Raw genomic sequence first — 26,268 nt, forward strand, 5'->3', positions numbered from 1 at the left:
AGGAAGTATCGCGTGATATCAGGTCTCGCGATGTAACGAATTGCTTTACGGCAAAAAAATAGGCTAAAATTCTGTCATTATTGCGCTCCCTCACGCTGTTCGAACCCCGAATGAAGAAGACATTTTAAAGAATGTCCCATCTGCTTTGATGTCGTTGATCTACTAGCCTCTGGTATCTGAGAGTCGCCAACGAGTTTTTCGACAGTGTTGTCAAATATCTATTCCGAAGCTGTAGGGGGAGCTCTATAGAGAAACCTGCGAGCAAAAAGTGAGAATACAGCGAAGAAATTCCCGAAACTGCATAGCCCTGCTTTAAAAGAGTAGGCAAAAGCTCCCGGCTGCCCTACTTTTTCCGGTGAGATTCTGAAGTGTGCAAATGATGGACACTTTACTATCCCATGAGGCCACAGGACAGGATTTGTGAATCCACTGACCCTGGTAGGTCACGTGATAAGGGCAACATTGCGAATGTAGTACGTCCAGATTACATTCATACTACACACATTCATACTATATAGAGCATACTTTTTTAGCGGTCATGAAGTAATTAATTATTCAAAATTAGTACCCAATCAAGAGAGTATGCGATTTCAGACACAGCCCTGGTTTTTGGCATCCTGTCCCAGACTAGAGTTTGCACGTTCAAAACAACACAAAAACAGTGCAAAAAAACAGAACTATTATGTAGTGATTATTTTTACACAACAGATTGGGCTGCAATCTACATAAATGAAGAACTTAACCTGGATGAGAGCAGAGCACTTTTATTATCAATTATAAAGACCCACCGTCATTGGTTTCAAGGTAGTTACATACTACATAACTAATCATGTTAAATTAAGTAATACTGTTTGTATGCACTAAATAACAGTGCCTGAACAAGGGTGCGGGATTGTTTTGCACACAATTTTAAACGTTCTTGAAAGTTCAGCCGTCACAACATACAGTACTAGTACATTTTACATGTAAAAATTACATGTAGTAATTTTCCAACACACACATCTTAACTATACCACGTGGGTGAAAGATATGAATAATACCCAAAAAAATCCACTAAACAACACGTGCAACAATTAAGTGACCAGAAAGCACATACTTTGTGTTAAAAATGTCCCTAAAGTCAAAGGGAATAGCCTCGTGGGAAGCACACCGACATGTTGCGCGATTGCACTTTGGGCCACTTCGCTTCCTGGCAGTTATCTCATCTCAATAAAGGCAAAAATAAACCTATAAAAAGCCCTAAAATGCAAAATAATAAACCTAATTAAGAAGAGAAAAAACATAAATTTCCAAAAGCACAAACATAAAATAATTTAAAAGTTGATTACTGTAAACAGTATATTCCGTTTGTGAAAATGGAAATATATTTTTTTTTCCAAAAATGTGAAAAAGGTTTTTGTAAAGATGCTTCAGGTTTGATATAAATGGTCTCCAGACACTTGCGAACCAATGACGTTTGATGTCGTTGATGTATCACAATGCATTTAAGGCCCTGTTTACACCTGGTATTAAGAAGTGTTTTGGTCGATCGGATCACAAGTGGACGATGCTAAATACAGGTGTAAATGGGGTCCAAAACATTTTGAGCCTGTCAACGTTCAACCACTTCCAGAGGTAGTGGAAAATGCATTCGACCAGATTGCTTTCGTAGTGTAGATGCTAATGTGATCAAATGCGTTTGAACAGCCGTAAAATACTGCCTACTCGCCGTCAACTGACCTAATGCGCGATAGCCAGACAGGATTTAAACTTTGATGGCTGGAGACCCAAGTTTGGTTTGAAGACGAAAAACATACCAAGCACAATCTTATCCCACCATCTCTGATTTCTAACACACACTCACAGTGCTCGGCACGGTCTTGTGGCAATCAGAGAATAAATGAAAGCTGCTGCTTTTCGTATGTTTTTCCGTATTCTCTGGGCGTGCTCATATGTAAATTGCACAAACTTATTTCTGAATAAAAACATACAGATTTACCCGCCCATAGACCCTCCCCTCGAAGAAATCAGGACAGAAGTGGTTGAAAGTGGACAAAAGAGACGGATTAGGTGTAAACGGGAATGTGCCTCCCTCGTCTACTTGTGATCCGATCGACCAAAAGGCATCTTAATACCAGGTGTAAACAGGGCCTAAAGGCACCATATCTGATTTTAGGAGGACAATATTTTTTATTTATTAGCGATTAGGGCTGTCACTTTTGTGAAAAAATCCTGTTCGATTTTTGAGACATAAGTGTTCATTGAATCGATTGTAAAATTGATTTTCCATGTCTGAAGACGTTTCCATTTTAAACGCCAAATATAGGCAAATCCACGGACAACTAACAGGCATTAGGACGAACGTAGAGGGCGCTTGAGACATGCACAAGTCAGCAATATTTCTGATGATTTATTGGAGTTAAGTTTCGTGCACAATGACAAACAGGAGTGTAACATTCTCGAAAAAAAATATGCAGAGTGGACTGCCATAACATCAATGAAAAACATCACTGCAAGCTTCAACATGGTTGTGTTTACGATTAGAAATGTCAGACAAATTTGGCCTACGTAGGCGATTGAAAACCGTAGCCCGAATCTGTACCTGTATGCATGAGACTGTCTGCATACCGGCAGAATTCAAATTTTTTTTAGTAAAAAGAGACACATTATGCAGAAGTATAATTTGCTGTTATGTGTGTTTGTCAGAGCCTGCAGTTGCTGTGTGACGCGCGTTCGCTGTGGGCGTATCGCGACATTAAAACTGATTCCCTATTTTCGTTTTCGAAACTTGTGTTGGTTGGTTTGATCAATTTTCGAACGTAAAGTGACAGCCCTATTAGCGATCTGTTTTTCAACCAGAGCTGTTTGTCTGGCTTCAGAGAATGTTTTTGGCCTAAAGCATCTAAACAGTGGGTGTAAATACCTCTAGAGTTGCTCCCTTATATGACTCCTTCAGCTTGGAAAATGTTTGTCCTTTGGCTACCTCCAGGGCAGCCTTGAAGAGTTTGGGTGTCTCTGGCCGCTCAGTGATGACCTCACCCTTCACTTTAACCTTCTCCTCTTCAGGCTTCTTATCTTTGGTCAACATTTTCCTATGGAAGGAGACAAACTCATTAGGATGGCCAGACGTTGAGTTGTAAACTAGCATGTGCATCGCTGAGACTGTAACAGGAAGTGGAGCTGCATAGGGTTTGACGATCTCAAGCCCTTACATAACATCATTCAACACACATGCACAGTAAATTGGTCCCACGGGTGAACAGATCATGTGACTCAACAGATCATGCTTTTTCATTATCTCAATAAGCTCCAAACTAACAAAATCAAACTCTAATTCCTCCTTCCATTAAAGAGAAATGAGGGTAGGAGAAGGATGCAGAGAGAAAAAGATGCAGTATGAGGAGAAAAACAGACGATTTCTAGCAAACATGGCACTAGGAGATCTGTGAGTGTGATAGAGGGGTAAATGGCTCAGACCACAGCGCTGGGTGAAGTGTGTGTGTGTGTGTGTGTAAGGATTGCTGGGGCTCTTGGTTGAGGTTTTGAACTCTGATCCCCTCACTTGGCCTTCTTGCGCAGTAGCTTCTGGGACTCAGGATAGTGTATTAAGATGTCTGCCAGATCCTTCTTATCCAAGATGAAGAGGTTAGCAAAGCCATGGGCCTTTACGTTAGCTGTTCGTCGGTTTCCACCACTACCCGCCAGCAAACTGATGGAGTGGACACACACACAAAAAACAGTCTGTTTGGCTTTTCACACATAACATATTGTTACACTGCGTGGCTACATTATAGGGCTGGGTATTGATACAGATTTTATGATTTGATTACGAATCGCAAGCTCTTGATTTGTTTGCATTCGGATTTCGATTTGATTCAACATTTATTCTAATCTAATCTACTCTAAAGCTGTAAACTGTACAGGGAGCACTGTCAGTTGGTACATTACTGTAATATAAAAGGTTAAAGGGTTAGTTCACCCAAAAATGAAAATTCTGTCAATAATTTCTCATCCTCATGTCGTTCCAAACCCGTAAGACTTTCGTTCATCTTCAGAACACAAATTAAGATCTTTTTGATGAAATCTGAGAGCTTTCTGTCCCTCCATTGACAGCTACACAACTGACACTTCGATGCTTCAAAAAGTTCATAAAGAGATTGTAAAACTCATCCATATGAATTGAGCGGTTTAGTCCAAATTTTCTGAAGAGACTCGATCACTTTATATGATGAACAAATTTAATTTAGGCTTTTATTCACATTTAAAAATTGATCAGCGAACATAAACAGAAGCTCAACTGAACCTGCTTGCCATGCGGTTCTTGCAGAAGCTCAGAGGTGATGCGTAACACGAGAATGAACCTCATTGGTTCTTGCTGAAGCTCAAACGTGATGCGTAACATGAGAATGAACCTCATTGGTTCTTGCTGAAGCTCAAACGTGATGCGTAACATGAGAATGAACCTCATTGGTTCTTGCAGAAGCTCAAAGGTGATGCGTTACACGAGAATGAACCTCATTGGTTCTTGCAGAAGCTCAAAGGTGATGCGTAACATGAGAATGAACCTAATTGGTTCTTGCTGAAGCTCAAATGTGATGCGTGACACGAGAATGAACCTCATTGGTGAGGAACAGCGAACAATCTTGAACTTTCGTTTACAACAACTGATGTGTGAGTTGATGAATGTTTATATGTGAATAAAAGCCTAAATTCAATCTGTTCAATATATAAAGCAATCGAGTCTCTTTAGACAATTTGGACTAAACCGCTCAATTCATATGGATTAGTTTTACAATCTCTTTATGAACTTTTTGAAGCATCAAAGCGGTAGTTGCGTAGCTGTCAACGGAGGGACAGAAAGCTCTCAGATTTCATCAAAAATATCTTAATTTGTGTTCTGAAGATGAATGAAAGTCTTACGGGTTTGGAACGACATGAGGGAGAGTAATTAACAACATTGTTGGGGAACTATCCCTTTAAAGTTAACAACAGAGTCAATTCAAATTCAACAAAATATAAAAATTCCACATTTTCACAGATTTTGTTGAATTTGTTGAAAAAACAAATTCAATTGCGATTAATCTTTAGATATAATAATCCAACATAGTTGTAAACATTTAAATTACGCATAAGGCAGTTTTGGGTGAACTACATTTAACATGGATGAGCAAATTGCATTGTACGACACAGTATTCTTTCCCGTGAGGTCACATATGATTTTAACCAGTTGGCAAAAATATAAACAGACCTGATCAGTGCAATTTAAGTTCTGCCCAAACTGTCTCACAAGAGGTGTAAAGGGTCTCCAATAATGATCATCACTCACCTAATTTCCCCGAACACAGAGCCAGCTCTCAGAGTCACAAACACTATATTCCCATCAGGCCCTCCAACCACCTGCACTTCTCCAGCTTTGATGATGTACATCTCTCGACCGATCTCACCCTGACCACCAGAGCCGAGCGGGACAAGAGTCAGTTCAAAACAGATAAAAGGCTCTTTCATGGTGGCTGTTTGATGTGACCTTTACGACAACCTTCAAATATACTTCAAATATACTGGCCATATACTGAGATTATTTAGGTTTTAAAATGTTTTTGCAAGCCAGTAGCAAAGCACATAATACAGCACAGTAAAATAATAATAATAATAATAATAAGTGCCATATTGCTTACTTTTTTACAAACATAATCTCCAGGAAGGTACACCACAGATTTCAGCCTGTTGAGCATGTCAAAGATCATCTGTCTGTCACATCCCTGGAATGAACAGGAGTCGAAGACTTTAATATTAACAACAGCTTTCACAACCCGTTCAATGACAAACAAAATGAGTTAATTCATTGGGAACTGATTGGATGGTGAGAAGTGATCTCTATATAACAGATGTTTGGAGAGGAGGAGTTTCAGAGATGGAGCAAGTTATTACATTTGATAAAGAATTACATAGATAAAATGTGTACAAGGACAGACCTGGAGTGTCCCAGCTAACAGGGTACGTTCTCAGAACTTTGGCAAGGTTCTCTCAAAGTTATGAACAAACGCTCTTCTAGTAACGTTAATAGAACATTCTTTCAGAGTTATATGGCATTTAATAATGTTCTCAAAATATTTGCTCAAAGAAATATTCCCTTAATGTTCGCATAATGAAGAAAAACATTTTTGAAACATTTAAAAATCTGGGCATTTTGAACGTTCAGAGAGCATTCAGAAATAACATTTTCACAACTTAATGCGAACGTTAGCTAAATGTTCTAAGAACATATATTGTTAGCTTGTGTGTATTAAGAAAGTAAATAGTAGAGGTGTAACCACTGATCTATATACATTTATATAGATCAGTGGGTTTAACAATATGTAGATATGGATCGTTGCAGCAATCAAATGACTAACATATGATGAATCGATGCAATGCATTAAAAATCAATATATATATTTTTTTTCATTATTTATTTTTCTATATTATTTTATATAATTAAAAAAAACTATAGTGTATTTTTTGTTGTGGATGTCCCAATTTGGATACAGTATTCAATTAAATGTTCATGTTATTTTGGATGCATTTGTGAGTTAATTCAAATGTAACCAGTTGTATAAAATAGGCACATAATATTGTAATACTGATCGCAGGCCCCTGAATATAATCGAATCGTAATCATATCAAAGCATGCTTTGATAAAATATTGTATGGCTAAGACAATTAATGTCAGATTGTATTTAGATGAAACATCTGATTTACAGCACTAGTAAATTGGGTGAATTTGATTTCAAGTTGAATGTTGGTCTATGGACCCTGCTTGAAAATCCAGCAAAAATCTGGTACATTTGTATTTAGTCCATTTATGGTCATTAGCTGGACCAAGCTGGTGTACATGTTTAGTCAGCTGGACAACCAGTCAGTGTAGCTTGTTTCAACCTAGTAGTCATCTTGGTTAAGCTGGTTAGAGCTAGTAGACCACTATGGACCAGCAACAAACCAGCTTGACCACTTTAAACTGGAATGATCTGTTTTTCTAGCGGTACTAAATCAGACTTTGTCATTCTCTGTGTGTGTGTTCATGAAAGAAAGATTAGAGTGAATGAGGTAATAGATACTCACCTGAAAGAGCGCCACTTTACTGACAATGCTGTAGTTTACGTCTGCTGCGATGTCTAGACGCATCTTATCTGGAAGCTGTATAAGTAACTCCTGTTCATCTGAAGGCAAATGGATCATAAAACACAGCCAAAACATACTTGACACATGTAAAGGTCTAGTGTAATCGGGTTCTGCTTACCCAGCATGCCTTGCGACTTCCAGGTGTAGTCGTACCAGGTCTTCACTCGGTTCTGGACCACACGGGGGATCTTGTAGGAGCTCATGTATTTGACGGTGCTGTCCACACAGTGTCTGTAGTACGCCTCACCTGCAGTGGCGGCTCCAACTACATCTCTCATCTATGCGGACACACACAACACAGAGGGAAAACATTACACTGCATGGAGCTTTACGATTTGATCTTTTTTAAAGTGGCATATACACGTTTTTAAGTTTTCTGTTGATGATATGAAAAACAGCCATATTAATCTAGAAGGTGAATTTCTCAAAAACATGTCTAGGATGTATTTCAGCTTAAAAAAAAAAAGAGTAAAAATAAGAAATGACAATTTGCATGAAGAGAAATAATAGTCCAGTAATATGGACGATAAAAAAAAAAAAATTCTCCTTGGATATAGTCATTTTAGTATCACTGAGATACTATTACAGGTTTTTTATTGATCATATTTATTTGTATTTTTGTATTTATATTCATGGTTTTCATTTGAGTTGTATTAAGTATAAATTTTGTTGTGTGTTTTTGTCATTTTAATTAGTTTTTGTAATACTTATATAGTTTTTATTATTTTTATTTCAGTTTTAGATATTTTAATACATCACTTTAACTAAATGAAAATGAGAAATGCTGCCTTGGCAACTGTCTGAAATTGAATATTAATGGTTTGTTTCATTTCAGTTAAAGTTAATTTTATTCAACTAACGAAAAGTTTTTTTATGGTTTTAGTTTTAGTTACCTATAATAACGCTTATTAGATAATACAATAATCTGCAATCGTAAATGAAGTATAAATTGCATAAAAATGCATTTAATGAGGTTTTTTTTTTAAGAATTGTGAAAATAATGAAAATATTTGGACTTTATAGTCTTCAAATCAGTCTTATATACTTTATGCAGAATAAAAACATATTTTTGTTCTTTCTTTTTACTTTAGAGTGAAATATTGTCACATATGCTCTTTTTTTGTTTAGGTTCTTTCTATGTTCCTGTTTTCCGTAGTTCCTTGTTAATCTCCTTGATTGGTTAACACCTATTCTGTTTCAGTCAATCATCCTCTGTGTATTTAAGCCCTGCGTTTCCAGCTGTCTCCTGAGTTTTTTTGGTTGTGGATTTATTGATAAAAGACTTTCTCTACTCCTTCGTTGTGAGCATCATTACAGCCACTGTGACAAATAGGACCTTGACATGTTTTTGACAACAAGTGAGATTCAGCCAGAAGTTCTGTCATGTATGTCTCTTACCTGACCGATCATGATGGAGAAAGCAAAGACTCCCACGAAGTAGTTGACCAGTTGGAAAACGATTTCAAAGACAGTGGTGGGATCAGGCAAACCTCCGATGGTGATCAGAGTCTTCACAGCAAAGTAGTAGCAGCGAATATAACTGTAGGACACAAACACAGACTCGTTATTTTACATGATCTACACTGTGCACAACACACAGTAAAGCATTGAGATAGATAAGGTCACCTGTTTCCTTTGCCATTATAGACCCATTTAGTAGAACCCAGTCCTTCATAGTCAGATCCCCAATAGAAAATACAGGCATTACAGTGCAGAGAGTACAGCAGGTACGCACTCGTACGGATCACCCTGGAATCACACAGCAGTGATTAATAAAATCTTCATTATTTGGGTGAACTGTCCCTTTAAAAGGTATTCGCTTTGTGTTATGGTGACCTCTAGCTGTGGCCTCTGCTCTTACCGATAAATGTACGCTTTGCTCATCACAGCCTCCAGACGATCATTAAACTCAAAGAATGCATTGTACTGCAAAATGGACACAGAATAAGTGTGAGTATAGGGATATTTGTGTGTGACAGTGGGAAGAGATTAGGGACGGCATGTTTTTTTTTTTTACCTTTAGAAGGCGAGGAAACCGCAGGAGTGATTTGACACCTGTGAAGACGTACAGGACATCCAGTGGAAAGAGACTGATCACATCCATCTGAAACATCCAGCATGCACTGAAGGTTAGGATGCTGTTTTAATAACACACTGAAGTCTTTTGTTCAGTGTCAATGCGTAGATTTTGTAGAAAATAAAGAGTTTTACCTTAAATCGCTCTGTTTGCATGTAGTTCTCTCTCATGTCTTTTCTGTCACACTTAGAAAGACAAAACATAAAACAGGCAAACATCAACAAAGTAAAAGAAACAGTGGCCTATGAATGTCATTGCATTAGACAACAAAATATTAAACCTAGTGACGTTTATTAAAAAACAAAACAAAAAAAAACAGAGCAAGCACAATTTCAAGCAAAACAGTTCACAAAAAGAAATGAGTAAGGTTGAAATCATCAAACTATGGAAGCTTACGCCACTGAATAAAATAAAGACAATAATTTCTTGCAATTGTGAGTTTATATCTCACAATACTGACTATTTCCTCAGAATTTCGAGTTTATATCCTGCAATTCTGACTTTATTTCTCAGAATTGTGAGATATAACTCGCAATTGCATGTAACGTCTGAGAGAAAAAAAAGATGAAAATTCACGATTCTGACTTTTATATTGTATAAATCTGACTTTATTTCTAGGATATTTAGGGCCTACTAACAGGATTTCTGTTTTGTCAGTATTCAGTTTTAAGAAGTTTTGACCCATCCACACTTTGAGATCTAGTAGACAGGAAGTGAGGGAAGGGGAAGGGAAAGCAGAATTAGGCTGAAAGATAAGATAGATTTGTGTATCATCAGAGTAACCATGGAAATTAAGACCATGACGCTGGATGATCTGACCAAGAGGAAGCATTTAGATTAGAAATAGAAGTGGACCAAGAACGGATCCTTGAGGTACACCACAGATTTTTTTTTTTTTTTTTTTAAGTAAAACATTTTAGAAAAATGTCAGACTTTTTTCTTGCAATTCTATTTTTATAACTTGAAATTTCAGTTTATATACAGCAATTCTTTCCCCAGATATTCAGATGTTAGGTTTAAACTCGCAATTGCGAGCTATAAAGGTCAAATTGTGAGATATAAACTCGCAACTCTGAGAACAATTGTAAGAATTGTGAGACATACTGTAAACTCACAATTGCAAGGAAAAAAAGGCAGAACTGTGAGATAAAAAGTCGCAATTACGTTTTTTACTTTTTTTTTTTTATTCCGTGGCGGAAACAAGCTTTCATATAAAACAATAGACATGCTGTTCAAAACTCTTACTCACCACAATGTCCCCTCCTCTCACAAACTGCAGTCTGGGCTGAAAGACCACGATGTCAAGAATGTAAATGCCGTCACAGAGGTAGTCCATCAGCAGCCACCAGTGAACGTTCTCAGAGGTCTGATACGGGAAAGTGCAGCGCACAGGGATCAGCCAAACATTCCAGTTCCACGCAAACGTCACAAAGAACAGCCACACCACGTAGATCAAATCTGTGAAAGAATCAATCAGCATAGTTGCATCTCCAGTATGTCGTTTTAAAGAGGTCATTTCATACAGTAACTGTTTCTAAAAAAAATTATTAAGTCTACTTAATAATTAATATCCCTTTAGGAAGAAAGTGTGCTTAATTTTCAATATTGAATGCGAAAACTGTAAAAACTGTACTTGCAGATAATATAGTTTTATTGAAATAAAAGGCCACTTAAGTGTACCGTTTCCTGAATGTTTCTTACACACACTTAGACTTTTAAAACTGCCAAATTAAAAGTTTTACTTATAAGTAGCCTACATTTTAAATAATTATGTTTTAATCTTTAGTCATTTTGAAGTACACTTATTCTTAAAGGAACACTCCACCGTTTTTTGAAATAGGGCTTATTCACTTTCTTATTTAGATAGGTGGGCAAATGCATTTTTGTCTCAGTGCATGCATTGTTTTAGTTTGACAGGGTCGGCGCTAGCTTAGCTTAGCACAATGAATGGAATCCTTTGTTGCCAGCTAGCATGTCCTGAGTAAAAGTGATATAAAACATTTAAAAAACCCACCTAATTACTTCTTGTGGCCTGCGTATTCACAACAAGTACAAATAGTGATGCAGATTAACACTAGGCGATTTCCTAGGCAGATATTGACTTATATATTAAGGACTATATTAGGGGGAAGCACAGGCGAAGCACTGCTACTTGGGCGTGATATCTCTGCGCCCACGTAGCAGTGCTTCACCTGTGCTTCCCCCTAATATAGTCCCAAGTCAATATCTGCATAGGAAATCGTCTAGTGTTAATCTGCATCGCTATTTGTACTTGTTGTGAATACGCAGGCCACAAGAAGTAATTAGGTAGGGTTTTTTAAATTTTTTATATCACTTTTACTCAGGACATGCTAGCTGGCAACAAAGGATTCCATTCATTATGCTAAGCTAAGCTAGCGCCGACCCTGTCAAACTAAAACAATGCATGCACTGAGACAAAAATGCATTTGCCCACCTATCTAAATGTAGGAAAGAAGGTGAATAAGCCCTATTTCAAAAAACGGTGGAGTGTTCCTTTAAAGTACTGTATATATTAGTTTACCATAAATGCTTTTCAGTACATTCGGCAGTAAACAATAACAATATTTTGAAGACAGTAGAAGTAATTATATGTAAGAATTTACACATAAAGATGTACTTAAGCCCTACTTAAGTGGGTCAAAAAAAAGTTATCTCAAGTTCAACTAACTGCACTTAATATACATTTAAACTATAATACATTTTCATTTAATTTTAAATAACATACAATTACTTTTAATATACAAAAAATAAAAAAATGTTTTAACAAATTTAAAATTTCCCATGATATGACATGTAAATAAGGTAGTTTATTTCTATATTAATTATTATAGCAATGGCCCATTTTGATCCATAGAGCTTTCAGCTGGTTGTAGATCTCACCTGTGAAGGGATCAATGCTGGACGGGAAACGGTACTCCAGTATAACTCTCAGCCAATCAGGGATCTCGGGTATTTTCAACTGAGGAATTGGGAACTTATATCCCATAAACTCATAGATTTGCACCTCCTCTTCAGCCTCCTCATCAGCCTCTTTCTTTTCCTCTGGAGGAGGGGGTGGAGGAGGAGGCGGGGCATCGGCAGGCTTTTTGGCAGGAGCTAGGGTTCAAATATCAAAGGTGAAGGAAGTATCTATCTTTGACCTTACATTACTGAACTAATACAGTTCAGTAAAAATAAAGAGCAAATACAAGTCGACTCACATGCTGTAGGGCTTTCCTCCTCAGAGTCGTCTGGATCAGTCAGTTTCTCTCTTACACGAACTGTTCGCCCCTTAAACAGCTTGACCAGCTCCTGCAGTCGCTCATTCACAACCATACTTGTTTGACTGGCCGCAGACATGGGCCGCTCAAGGCCTCTACAGGAAATGACAACATATTGGATAAGTCTAAGTCTAAGCAATGGTTTTGAGACCGAAACCCCCCCACAAAAATTCTATATTTGGCTTTTTAAAGACTCACTCGCCCACAGTGAGTAGATCAGTCATGTTCGGATCCATTCGACTGCCTTCCTCTTCCTCACCAGGAGCCGTCTTCTCCTCTGTCAGATTTGTTGCACAAACAAGGGTCACTAAGTCTGACTCTGGTGCGACAATGATTTCGGGAACGGTTATTTCTCCATCCTTCACTTCCTCTACCATCACTGCTGGCTTCACATGGCTGCTTTCTGAGAGCACACACAATGACATTTTAGCGTTGAAATCTTTAAAAACATTATTTGTGCACGTGAAATGGAAAATTAGAGATGAACAAAATATGACCAGATACTCCAGAAAGAAACACACACAAAATGATACAAATAATCACAGCATTGAATCACTGAGTGGAATATTCACATTCTTTAAAATAGTAAACTCAATACAGAACACAAAACTACATTTTTACATCTGAATTTGCAGGTGACAGTTTTTCCTATATCTTTACATTTGCTCCTATGTTAAAAAATGTAAGAGTGCATTAAAAAATTTTAAGGGCACAATGAAAATTTATCAAATAATGTGTTTTTTGGTCAAAAACAAGAGAGAACCAACAAAATATTATATTAATAACTGGTTAAGTTGTAGTCAATTTATGCTTTTTCTTTTGAGCTTTTTGTTTTTGTATAAAATTGTTTTTGCATAGTAAAACTTGTAGCTGTAGTTTGGTAAGTATTTTTTCTCATATTTTGATGGTTTAATCAAATATATATGAAGAGTTCAGATGCAAAAGCCTCTAAGTGCCATCTGAAAATTTCTTCTAGAATGATCATTTTTATAAAGCTTATATTTTTAAGTTAAGTAATTTCACTTAAATGACAATAGGTCATTTGCATTGCCATTTAAGTGAAATGATTGAACTTAAATATACGAGCTTGATAAAAATGATCATTCTAGAAGAAAATTTCAGATGACACTTAAGAGGCTTTTGCATCTGAACTCTTCATATATATATATTCAGATTATTCTGTCAATACTAGTAAAAAATCTATATATTAAATAATGTGTTATATAGTATATAGTCTTTCCTTCCTGTGACCGGGCTTGCCAGACAGAAATTACATGAGTTTATGCTCAATTAATGTCAGATACAGTTTATTGTGTAAAATGACCAAAATACCAATAATAATAAAAAAAAATTAAATAAAAACTTTAAGAATAGAAGTTGCTGACTTATATCAGGACTCTTATTGTAAAATGTATATTCAAAAAGATGAGGGACCTTACATTTCATAACACTGATACTTTTAGACTTTTTAACGACTCTTGGGGACTTTTTTATTCGCACATGTACTCCGAAATTTTTTTTTTTACAGCTTGGACACATCTATGCGAGTCACACACGTGAGTGAAACGCCTGCACTGTCGAGACCTGATCTATATATAGTGCCTAGATAAAGCTGGTCCCCCAGGGCCCCAACACAGGAGCAGTCAGGGTCTGAACACTGCATAATCTAAGGGGGTTTTCACCCATTTTATTATCCACCAGGCAAAAGCATACTGTACATGCAAGTAACGGCACACGTCTCCTCAATAAGCTGCAAGACGTGAGGTAATATTCAATAGCGAACAATAACAGTGGTAACAATAACATTATCAAAAATCAATGGCACAGAACAGACAGCACAGCGCTATCTAGCACAGTCAGTTCACCTGAGAGATTGTTGAAGGTGTCTTTCTGAAACTGTAGGGCACTTCAAAACCGTGTCTATGGGTGTCAAGTATGGGATGATCTGGATTTTAGGGCACTTTTGTATGGGATGACACTGAGACTCTTGGATATTTTAAGAAGTAAATCCACTAGCTACAGATTCTAACTCAAAGACTACATGCTGCTGCTGAGGCGTTCTACATGGGCTTGAGGATGTTGAGGCGATGGAGAACGTTCTGGAAGCACTGGTTGGCTTGTTTTGGAAGCTGGGATATCTCCTGGTACAGCAGCAGGAGATCAGAGGGCATCTTGGGCAAGGGAACATTATTGTTTTTCAGCAGATGGAAGTTGCTCAGACATGTGGAAGCGTGCGGGATGCGAAGAAGCCAGCTCTTTATGCCAGAACAGCTAGCGGGCACTGCAGATAGGTAGACCAGTTCAATTACTGGATGTTCATATTATCTTTCATTGGTTATGTACAAACTGGATCTCAACAGATACAGTTCATTTGATTAGATCTGCAGGACTAAACCTTCATGAAATCAACAGGACTTGCTTTATCTATATCATGTTTGCAGCTAGACTAATTTGTTGGGTTTATGCATGCTTGGATACGGTGTTGGGTAAGTTACACTAAAAAAGTAATTAATTACTAGTAGCTACTAACTACATCTTCAACAGTATAATTCGATTATTGTACTAATTATGCTCTCTAAAAAGTATTGCTTTACACTTATTACTTTCTAAATCCCATATTAACATTGACCAATTAAACAATACAAGAAATGAGATGAAACTGCCCTTTTAATTCTTTCAAATAAATAATATGAAATTAAATAAATGATTCTTGAACTGACCAAAGTATTTAAAGGGAGAAGGTTATATTTAAAAACTTTGATGTTAAATCCACTATTGTTTCATATAGAATTGTTCTATAGTCCAAACACTATTTAATGCAATTACATCATAAGTAACCGTAATTACATGACAGAAAAATGAAGAGTAATCACTTACTTAACTTTTTCAAGGGGAAATTAATTAAATAACTGTTATTAATTCCTTGGAAATGCATTATAGACAACACTGTTTGTACTCTTACCTCCACATCCTTCTTCAGGAGGTTCCTCTTCCTGTAGCAACAGAAGATTAATAAAAGCAAACATGAAAAATATGACCAAATCCACACGTCTAATTGTATATACTGCTGCCATTCAAAAGAATCACAATATAATGTGTATGTTTCTGAAAGGTTGCATTTAATTGATAAAAAAAATACAGTAAATATTTATAACTGTACAAATTTACATGATAAAACATTAATTTCAAACAGTAAATTACCATATTTTACAGAAAATAAGTTGCACTGGGTCAAAATGGCATTATAAAAAAACCCAAATACATTGCATCTGTGTATAAGTCAAATTTATTATAATATTCAGTAAAAATGTAAATGCAGGTAAATAAAACAAAACATCACTCACTCCACAACAAAACCTTTAAATTGAACGGTATTCAGAACAGGAATGAAAAATACTTGCCAATTATTGCATTATATAAACTGCTATGGAATATAAATCACAAAGAAAAACAAGGCTTATATTATGGAAAATATGGTAATGGCTGTTTTTGATCAATAAAATCTTAAACATCAATTCCTTTCAAAAACATAAAAATGTCTTCCCAAACTTCCGAATGGTAGTGTGCTAATGTTTTACGCGGAGTTACCTGGTCAGCATCTGGAGGTCCAGATGTGGCGTGCTCAGGCTGAGTGGTCACAGCTGGAGAGACCGGATCTGCTTGTATCGGCGGTGGACTTTGAGATGCCTGATCTGAAACCTCAGACTCGTGTGGCGTGGGCTCCGCCGGACAGATGTCCACCAGGCTCCTGAAAAGGGTATGAGCAGGAGTCTAGCCATGACAACACAACCAGTCCATCACATACATTCAGAGTCTGGTAAACCACCAATCACCAGATAAAACTCAAAGCAGCTGACAAGAACGTTTGATTGGATTATGGAAATCAACCACTCTAACGGACAATCAGATTTGTACCAGAATGCTTTTAGGTCTAGCTGCTGTGAAAGTGAATTAATGATGTTATTGCAGGTCTTTCAAACTGATTAAGGTTAATGGAATAGCAAAATTACTATCAATGCTATTTTAGATGCAGCTATCCATATGTGACCCTGGACCACAAAACCAGTCTTATGTTTTTATTTTTATTTAATTGAGTGTATTGATTGTATTTTAATTGATGTATGGTTTGTTAGGATAGGACAATTTTTGGCCGAGATACAAGTATTTGAAAATCTGGAATCTGAGGATGCAAAAAAATCGAAACATTGAGAAAATTGAACTTGTCCATTTCTGTTGGCGATTGTGCTGCATTCACTCACAAAAATTATTTTTTTATATATTTAAGGTAGGAAATTTACAAAATATCTTCATGGATCATGATCTTTACTTAATATCCAAATGATTTTTGGCATAAAAGAAAAATCGATAATTTTGACCCATACAATGTATTGTTGGCTATTGCCACAAATATACCCGTGCGACTTATGACTGGTTTTGTGATCCAGGGTCATATATGGACTACTGTAAATGTACGTTGAATTTCAACAACAACAACAACAACAAAAATAGGAAGCTGATCAAGCTCAAACTCATTTCAGTGTTGTTCCATGCTAGATTATGCTGGTTCAGTGTTAAGTGTGGTATATAAGCTTGTTTCCTTCAAGGAATAAAACATTAAAAAGGTAATTGGGACTTCATATCTCACAATTCTGACTTTTTTTTCTTGAAATTCAGACTTTATAAACAAATTCGCAATTCTGGCTATTTTTCTCACATTTGCGAATTTACAGCCTATCTCACAAATCTGACTTTATTTCCCAGACAGCAACATAGTGTCGGCACAGATCCGGCCCACATCTGGTACTTGTGGATTCAACGAGTACCAGATGTGGGCCGGATCTGTGCCGACACTACACTGTATGTTGCTGTCTGGGTTCTTGCAATTTTGAGTTTATAACTCACAATTCCGATGTTTTTCCTTGCAATGTAAAAGTAGCCCAATTTGCACTTGGCAACAATGCACTCAGTCCAGCTGAGGGGGCGTGTCCCGGCGGGAAAGTGAGGTTAATGCACACACTCTTTAGCAAAACAAAACTCTACCAGCATGGTCTACTACAGCATTAATGTATAAAAATGGTCTGAAATGGTGTTGTAGAAGAACAGAAGCATATAGGTAAAATCTGTTTACACAAACTAATGTAGGCCAGTCTAACATACCTTTTTATGTCGACACTGTTGGTTAAGTTGGTTGCAAAATGTTGATAAAAAGTGCACATTTCAGTTTTATTCAATGACTTTATGGCTTACTGAATTCAGCACTGCAAAATGCAGCAGCAGCGGCAGGTCTGAAACTGTTCTACTTCTACTGAAGTGCTTCGGCCTAAAAGCTTTTTTGGCATCAGCTGTTCTGGTTTTTCGGACAGGATGTTTTATAGTGACGTGGTAAAGCAGGATGAAGCCTAAATTAAGCATCTGACATCATACCCAAAATAACACAAAGTACTCAAAAGTGGGACACTTCTGTATTTGTAATGGTTTGTCTTTTTAGAGACTGAAGCAGAATTCAGAAGTGGTTTGCTTTGATGAACAGAAATATATCTATATGGGCTAAATTCCTCTAATTTATTTTTTTTATTTTTTTATCCTTATCTTTTTAATCTTAGTTTAAACAAGGCTGGGTGATGAACCACATATTTAGCATATTTGCACTTACAAATATCTTGCCGACTTTCACAACACACTACAGTGATCTTTGTTTTTTCTCAATATATAATCAATATCTAATATTGCCAAGCCCTAAAAACAATATAAAACATTGCACAAATGTATGAAAGCTTCATTCTTATTTCAGGTCTAGTTTTTCAGGAACTGCAAAGGCAGTGTGGGGATACAAACAGCAGCTAAAGCATGAGCTTTGATGAAATATAATGTGTCACACTGAAGGAGTGTTACAAGTAATGCCAAGGCTGCTAGCGCTAGCGCTTTGCTCAGCTCTGAGGATGAAAGTCTTACTCTGTGATCTTACTATCCTCACTCTCCTCCTCACTCTCTTCATGAAACAGCTGTAACCTGTATGGCGAGCCGGAGAGGACAAAGAGCACTTCAGCTGACACGCAGGATAATAAAGTAACGGCACAGCAGTAAAGAGAAGCAAGCAAGAACTCGCATCCAAACAGATTGTGAGTTGTGACATTCACTCTGCTGTGAGGAAAGTTACAGCACTGAAGGGTTGGAAGCAGGGTCCAAAATGATGGTTTTGTCACACCTGTGAATGGCAAGTGAATTACTAGCCATGCATTTTTTTACTAGCCAAGTCTATAGTCTATAGCTAAATCTATATAGCATTAGATTTGGGATTATACCACATATAGTCATCAAATCATATAAGAAGAGGAGGAGACTGCTAGAGCAAACATGAAACATGAAAAATGTTTCTTGAGCAGCAAATCATCATATTAGAATGATTTCTGAAGGATCATGTGACACTGAAGGAACTGGAGGAACTGACTGGAGGAATGATTTTTATCACAGGAATAAATTACATTTGAAAATATATTACAATAGAAAACAGTTATTTAAAATAGTAATAATATATAACAATATTACCGTTTTTACTGTATTTTTGATCAAATAAGTGAAGCCTTGTTGAGCATAAGAATCTTAATAAAATTTTTTTTTTTTTTTACTAAAGCCAAACTTTAACTGTAGTGTATATTTGGTTGGTTTAATGCGAGGAATATGCACATGTTTGTTTTGCATTGATGTAAAAGTTTCCTTTGGTAGATGTTTTGAATGTAATAACCATAAATGACCACAAAGCTAATAGAAATGGACTAAAAGCTACACTGAAACTATAATTCCAGGCCAAAGACTGTTGTTATTTGTTTTTGTTGTTTGGCCAATGTTAATTTTGGACCCTGGCAGAAAGCAAGGGACAACAGCGAAAAGGAGAGAGTGACACTTACTCTGGGTCTTCTTCATTCTCTTCCTCCTGGATATTTGGCAGTCTTTGTAAAACAAACAGTGAACAGGTGAATTCTGAACACTGTGTTTGTGTGTGTGAGAGAGATAAAGGAATAGTTTGAAAGATGGAGAGAGACAGCGCATTGGTCGCAAAAAAGTTTTGTAGCCACTTTGTGGTTTATCACACCCCAGATCTCAGTCTTAACAAACACAGAACAGGGCAGGAAGGGTGTAACACAGAGTCACTGAATTCCTTACTGAGTTTGAGGTGTGTTTGTCACTTACTGATCCTCATTGTCTGGTTCTTCGTTTGTCGTATTAATGATGATCTGTGTGGTGTGCTCTTCCGCCAGCTGTCTGACGGCCATTTCTGCAGCCTGTAGGGCCAGATCCTCCGCCATGCGAGCTGCCTCCACGCGTTCCTGCTGCAGTCTACACACACACACGTTTCTATATAAGTGGGGACATTGCATAGAGTAGACTTCCACTGATTCTATACCAGGTTAGCTAATTATATTTTCTACACTGTAAAAAGAAAAAGAAAAAAATAAGTAAAATTTACGGTAAAAAACTGGCTGGTGAGGTTGCAAGAAATTTACCGTAAAAAATACGGAAGCAACATTTTAGGTTTTACAGACTTAACTTAAATTTACAGTAAAAAAAAACCGTATTTCATATCTGATATAATGTTAATTTACCGATCTATTTTGTACCATTGTAATAAACTGACATCCGCCAACCACATTAGTGATGAGTCACACGATGAATCAATGCTCATCACAAGCAGCTTTTCCACAAGCTGAGAAAATTATTACTAATATATAGAAGATGCACAGTGTCATTCACACAAACACTTAAACACCATCATGGTAACACACATGAAATCTAAAAAAATGCAATAAACATTAATTTAACAATATTAAATGTATCAGAAAAAAACAGTTATGTACACATAACTGATAAAAAAAAACTATTAAGAAACAAGTTATTTCAACAAAAATACATCAAATGTGAAGTGTCACGCAGGGAATTGTGGGAATGTCAATTTACCGTTTTTCACTGTAAATTATACAATGACTTGTTCTTTTTCATTTCCAAAATCTGTAACTTTAACGGTATTTTACTGTAAAATTACATTAAATGTATGGTTAGATCTATCACAGTTATTCACTGTATTTATGGAAGCTTTCTGTTAAACAATTAATGGTCTTTTACCGTTAAAATCACGATACTTCTTTACAGTGTACTGTATGTCCTAACTCAACCCCTATATCACAGAAACATGCGCAAAACACTAATTTAAATAAAAACCTGTTTAGAAAAAAATTATACTCAACAAAAAAAAGAAAGAAGTTTTTCTAGATTTTGTCTTAAGGTTAAAAAAACTGCTCCATGAGATTTGAGATTTTCCTGACTAATATTTCATACTGTATGTTAGGCTTTACAGTGTTAAATCCACCACAAGGTCACTGGGATCCAAATAATTCACACTCACCTCTCCTCTATGTTTGCTAAGGCAGTCTCCTCCGCTTCCTTCTTGATGCTCTCAATAAGAGGCGTCCAGCGCTCAGTCTGCGTCTCCGCGTCCTCCTGATCCTGCATGGCCAGCACGTGTGGAAGGATGCTGGGTATCACCTGCAGCAGACATGAGTTCTCCTGCTCCACCAGGACGTCCTGCCCCGAGGCCTGCTCCCTCTGCTCGGCATCCCAGTCTGTGTCCACCTCCTCCAGCACCATCTCACACGGGTCCTGCAGGATGCAGACTGTACCCACAACAGGAAAGACCACAGGTCATAGCAGGGGTTAGGCCCAAAGATTAAATAGCCTAAATGCTTTTGAATTCCATTTCTACCGAGTATCTTAGTGTTTTTGTGTAAATGCATCACAACTGACATGACATCCTCTGAATTGAAAGTGGGTGGAGTTTCTTCCAGTGGGAAAAAATGTGCATCATAGAAACATAACATTGATCCCATTTGAACCCATTTGAACCCAGAGTGGTTTGTTGTAATGGGGGTTTAGGGGGGTTTGGTTAATTGTTTACCTGGCAGACCAGCTAAACCAGAGGTCTTCAACCCTGCTCATTGTCCTGCAGAGTTCAACCCTAACCAAAAACACCTGAAGCAGCTAATCAAGCTATTTAGGATCTCTTGGAAGCAGGTTGATAATAAACGGCAGGACAGTGGGTCCCCAGGAGCAGGGTGGAAGACCTCTGAGCTAAACAAAAGCTTGACTAGGCTAGGCCAATTAGAAACCAGTTTATTCTGGTTTAACTGTTTTGCATTATTGTTTTGTTTTATTTAAATAATTTATTAAAGGTGCTCTAAGTGATGTCACGCGTTTTTTAGGCCAAAACATTTTTGTCACATACAGCAAACATCTCCTCACTATCCGCTAGCTGCCTGTCCCCTGAACACACTGTAGGGCTGGATCCGAATATTCGAATATTCGTTAGGTGGGTTGGTATTCGATTAGAAAATTTGACATTCGAATATTCGTTTATTTTTTATATATTTTTTTTTCACACCTGGGATCCCCCGCGAAACGGTTCTCATTCGTGCTTGAATAAGGCCGGCGTGTCCGTTTTTATTTCGGCTCCCATGTTAACAGGTTGGAGTTTGCACACTGCCTGCGTGAGACACGCGCTCGAGCCACGCGCTCGAGCCACGCGGAAAACTCGTGAAAACTCTAGAAATAAAACTGACGCCAGCAAAAAGTGTTCCAGCAACGGGACTGTTCTCTGAGCGCAGAACAGCGGAGTGTGTGTGGACCAAAGTGCATGCCTGAGCTTGTGTTTTGGGTTAAGCTGCGTTGCTTTGACATTGTGGAAAATAGAATAATAGAAACAAAATGTATTAGACTTTTTACCCGTTATGATCAATCTAAATTAATCTCGTTTTTAATTTAACTTAATTTCGTTTTTGTTTATTTAAATTTTGTTTTTTTTCTTTATTTAAATTTCGTCATTCTTTATTTAAATTTTGTTTTTCTTTATTTAAATTTCGTTTTTTCTTTATTTAAATTTCGTTTTTCTTTATTTAAATTTACCCTTTACCGTAATTTGTTAGTCATAAAAATATTAGACTACCTTAAAAGTATTGCTTAATTTAAAAGACCTGTGTGTGTGTGTGTGTGTGTGTTTTATATCACTAGTGCAGTGTCCGTTCTCAGAGCATATAAGCCCTGCCCGCGTGAGGTGCGCCGCTTCCCGCTCGCGCTGTTCTGTAGTTTACTAAAAGTTTATTAATTCTGAACGTGTCACTCACGTCTCGCGTGTCCATCTATATTGCACCAAATGTGACACTGCACTCCCTTGTGAAGTCGATTGGATGAACGGTTCTCGAAATAATAACAATGCAAACGGACATACCGATAGAGATTCCTGCCTTTATTAGAGAGAAGAATATGTTCAGCACCCTCTCTCCGAAGCTTCGAATATTCGATGTTCATTACTACCGAAGCTTCGAAGCTCAAAAAATGGTATTCGGACCAGCCCTGAACACACTGTAAAAAAAAACACGGTCTCTGTAGACACCACAGGCTCCACAAACGGCAAGAAAAACAAACTTGTCCAGCCTGGACCACGAAACATAACAAACAGTGTTCCAGCCAATAACCGACAAGAATGATTTGGGGGGGTGGGTTGGGAGGGTTAGTGCGCGTGCACATGAAGGGGGGTGTGGGGAGTGGAGGAGAGAGAAGCATGAAGAGGGAAGACAGGCAGGTAAATCCAGTTTGGTTTTTCTAAATGGTTCATGACTGTTTCAGGAAGCACGGAAGGGAGGGGAAGGGGACGGGATGAGGAAGAGGAGGAGGGAGGGTCGAGCTAGCCTCCGTTTTGTTTGACAATACTAGTTCGAACGTCAACAAGAAGTGACTTCACCCATCATCGCTTAGAGCACCTTTAATGTTAGTTGCATTGACTATATATTGTATTGAAATGCAACACATTTTAGACCCCAATGGCTAAATTTGCACAACTGATGAAACAGAAAAAATCCTATCCTACCGTACAATCAGGGCTTGACATTAAAACCCACCAAGAATTCACGTAAACACAGTCATTTATGTTTTAAATGAACGACAAGTCAATTCACCTTCATTTATGTGGCCAATTTAATATACAATTTAAAAAGGCGTCTATACAGGAGTTGTTTCTGACGCTTCCAAATGTCCTCCTGGACTGGAAAGTTAAAGGAAGTAGTCAGCCACAGGTTTCTTAGAGGGGAGGCCTCTGGTTTCCTGAGGTGCAGCTTCAAATATGATAAACTCCTTCTGGAGATGCTCATCAAGCTCCAAATTGGCAGCTTTACAGTGATAATAGGAAATTAAAGTTTGAGAGATTGTTTTGGCTTTACAGCAGCTCTAGAATAAAGTTATCGTCCAGCTAAAGTTAGTTTTTGATTGATTCACTTCCATTGCAAAGATCATTAGTTATTAACTTAGCGGCCGCTTAGACAACACCGTTTTAATTGAAAACAGAAAACTTTTAATGTGTTCTGGCCATTAATTTGCACGACAACAGTGTTTAGTGACTCGAACGTAAACAGTTGAGAAGGAAAACACAATTGTAACAGTATAATGGATCAGTGCATTCGGTCTTAAAGTGACAGCAGCCTAATATATCTGCTGCCAAAATATGAGATAATATAAAAAAATATCTATATAGCAGTTTTTTCCCATGGTATCGATGTCAAAATTGTGGCCAATGAAAATCCTGAGTGGCTAGTAACTTTGGAAAACCACTAGCCACAGTGGCTGGTGAGCATAAAAGTGAATGTCAAGCCCTGCGTACAGTATATGCAGTGTCGGGGTAATGCATTACAAGTAACACGAGTTACATAATCAGATTACTTTTTTCAAGTAACTAGCAAAGTAATGCATTACAGTACTTTTAAATTTACAACAATTTTTTTTTACTTTTTCAAATAAGTAACGCAAGTTACTTTGTTTTCCCATTTATTAACTGATAGCTCTCCTGTCCTCATGTTGAGAGAGTGCAGAGGCGTTGTGTGCGCTGTGTGTGAACATGATGCTTATTGAAGCTCTAGACTAAATGTGAGCAGGCGTTTACTCATCTCACTTGCACAAAAACAGATTCCTCAAAAGGAATAAAAACAGTCAAATGCAAACTCTGAATATTACACAAACCTGCAATAACGAAATGTTAAATTACACAAATATATTTTATGTATTTAATCACACTTTATTAACCAATGTCTTTGCTGCTGACCTTCAATGATCCAATTCAACCATGCTAATAAGAAAAAATTCATTTTTTGTTTTTGTTGCTGAAGAGAGTTGAACTTTCTTCTCCTGCGTCCTGTTCTTCTGCAATCCAGAATGGCAGCACAGCTCATTCATTTCACTTTTGGTGTGAAAGGGCCTTTACATTCGCCAAAAATAGAACTTTTATTAATTAAATTTTTGAAAAAGCAAGCCCAGCCCAGGTAAAAAGAAGTTACTAAGTAACACAATTACTTACTTTTTTAGGGAGTAATGCAATATTGTAATGCATTACTTTTAAAAGTAACTTTCCCCAACACTGCATACAGTATATGCCCTAAAGTGCTCAAATTCACTGATACAGAAATGCATTTTTAAAAATGCATCAAAACATTTTATATTTAATAATTCATCAAAGCTCCTGCAGTTGCAAATAATATTTAATTTTTGCATTTTACTGTACACATTTATGCTCTGACCACACAACAAACAATCTGCTTTTATAAATCATTTATTTATTAGTGATTTCATACAGCGCACAAAGTAAGGTAGCTGCCTGTGCTGTGTTAGCAATAGCCTTTCACAATAAAACATAAATAGCACCAATATACAGCATAATAATATTCAGAAGCCTGGTGTTGATTAATCATGCACAGTGGCTTTGCTAACATGCTACGCATGATAAAAAACAAGTAATGGGTTGTTATTCAAAGCATTTAGACTAACTGGTGCTTTTATAGCAGGCAATGTAGATATTGGCAAACGCATTTAGTGGCATGAGGATTTATGGGTGTGTTTTTTGTTGTTTGTTTTTTTGCTTTATGGCAACAATATTGGGTATAATTGTGCTCCTTAAAAGGTTTTTAATGTTAAGTTCAATGGTTTAATATTTATAGACAACTAAGTATGTTTATTTCTTCAAAAAAAGTGTGAACATTTTGGATTTGTGGTGCTTTTTGGGACTGGAATATCTGATCAATCAAAGGCAGACATATTGAATTCCCGTTTAGTGAGAATGACGGAGCAAAAACAGACACTTTACATCTAAAGCAGCAAATGGCATTGTAAACTCTTGACTGGGCATTGGGCACCTGTATGTTTACCGCATGTCACTTTGAGGTAGCCAATGCACTAAATAATTAAAAGCCAGCAAGCAACGAATCCCTGTAATATAGTTAACAGAAATCACCAAGGAAGTTTACATGAAAAAGCACATTCATTGGTGTTGTAGCTCTGTTGAACTAGAGGATATTGATGTGTGTTTCTGTCTGAACATCTCTCGCTGTCTCTGTGTGGATGTAATGACTCTCCCAGTCGTCTTCTCCTTATGTTTAGGGGGCTCTAACCACCTTCTCCCCTGAAACAGAAGGAGAAGAGGAGCTGAGTTAACACCTCCACCCTACAAATAAGCATTTTGAGACAATAGCAATGCCTCTGATATGTTCAAATATAATCTTAAAAAAAAAAAAAAAAAAAAACCTGTCCCTGCAAAGCTGTCTGAAGTCATTAATCCTATTATATGTGTGTGTGTGTGTGTGAAGATGTGTTAAAACAACTTACCGTTTTGAACGATATCAGAACTGTCCTGCAAATAAACAAAGGAAAAGGGTAAATGGAAGACTAGTAGTGAAATTTCTTTCTTTT

The 26,268-nt window shown here is 37.2% G+C and overlaps 1 protein-coding gene across 1 annotated transcript in view; it reads right to left on the reverse strand.

The window, feature by feature from the left end:
• The window catches only part of cngb1a (cyclic nucleotide gated channel subunit beta 1a), a 37,476-nt gene that overhangs the window by 2,884 nt on the left and 8,324 nt on the right, over nucleotides 1-26,268 (reverse strand). Inside the window, exons 12-33 of the mRNA XM_082182674.1 lie at nucleotides 26,185-26,209; nucleotides 20,894-21,161; nucleotides 19,684-19,830; nucleotides 19,401-19,442; nucleotides 18,448-18,504; nucleotides 16,084-16,243; nucleotides 15,458-15,488; nucleotides 12,694-12,898; nucleotides 12,436-12,590; nucleotides 12,116-12,331; nucleotides 10,464-10,672; nucleotides 9,349-9,399; nucleotides 9,155-9,241; nucleotides 8,999-9,063; nucleotides 8,764-8,886; nucleotides 8,536-8,677; nucleotides 7,256-7,415; nucleotides 7,078-7,175; nucleotides 5,655-5,738; nucleotides 5,306-5,424; nucleotides 3,542-3,688; nucleotides 2,903-3,071 (exon numbers count right to left, since the gene is read on the reverse strand). Coding sequence (XP_082038800.1) covers nucleotides 2,903-3,071; nucleotides 3,542-3,688; nucleotides 5,306-5,424; nucleotides 5,655-5,738; nucleotides 7,078-7,175; nucleotides 7,256-7,415; nucleotides 8,536-8,677; nucleotides 8,764-8,886; nucleotides 8,999-9,063; nucleotides 9,155-9,241; nucleotides 9,349-9,399; nucleotides 10,464-10,672; nucleotides 12,116-12,331; nucleotides 12,436-12,590; nucleotides 12,694-12,898; nucleotides 15,458-15,488; nucleotides 16,084-16,243; nucleotides 18,448-18,504; nucleotides 19,401-19,442; nucleotides 19,684-19,830; nucleotides 20,894-21,161; nucleotides 26,185-26,209 — 2,760 coding nt within the window. The remainder of the gene's footprint in view (nucleotides 1-2,902; nucleotides 3,072-3,541; nucleotides 3,689-5,305; nucleotides 5,425-5,654; nucleotides 5,739-7,077; nucleotides 7,176-7,255; nucleotides 7,416-8,535; nucleotides 8,678-8,763; nucleotides 8,887-8,998; nucleotides 9,064-9,154; nucleotides 9,242-9,348; nucleotides 9,400-10,463; nucleotides 10,673-12,115; nucleotides 12,332-12,435; nucleotides 12,591-12,693; nucleotides 12,899-15,457; nucleotides 15,489-16,083; nucleotides 16,244-18,447; nucleotides 18,505-19,400; nucleotides 19,443-19,683; nucleotides 19,831-20,893; nucleotides 21,162-26,184; nucleotides 26,210-26,268) is intronic.

The sequence above is a fragment of the Leuciscus leuciscus genome (genome assembly GCF_965113295.1).
Source record: "Leuciscus leuciscus genome assembly, chromosome: 10".
Classification (NCBI taxonomy): domain Eukaryota; kingdom Metazoa; phylum Chordata; class Actinopteri; order Cypriniformes; family Leuciscidae; genus Leuciscus; species Leuciscus leuciscus.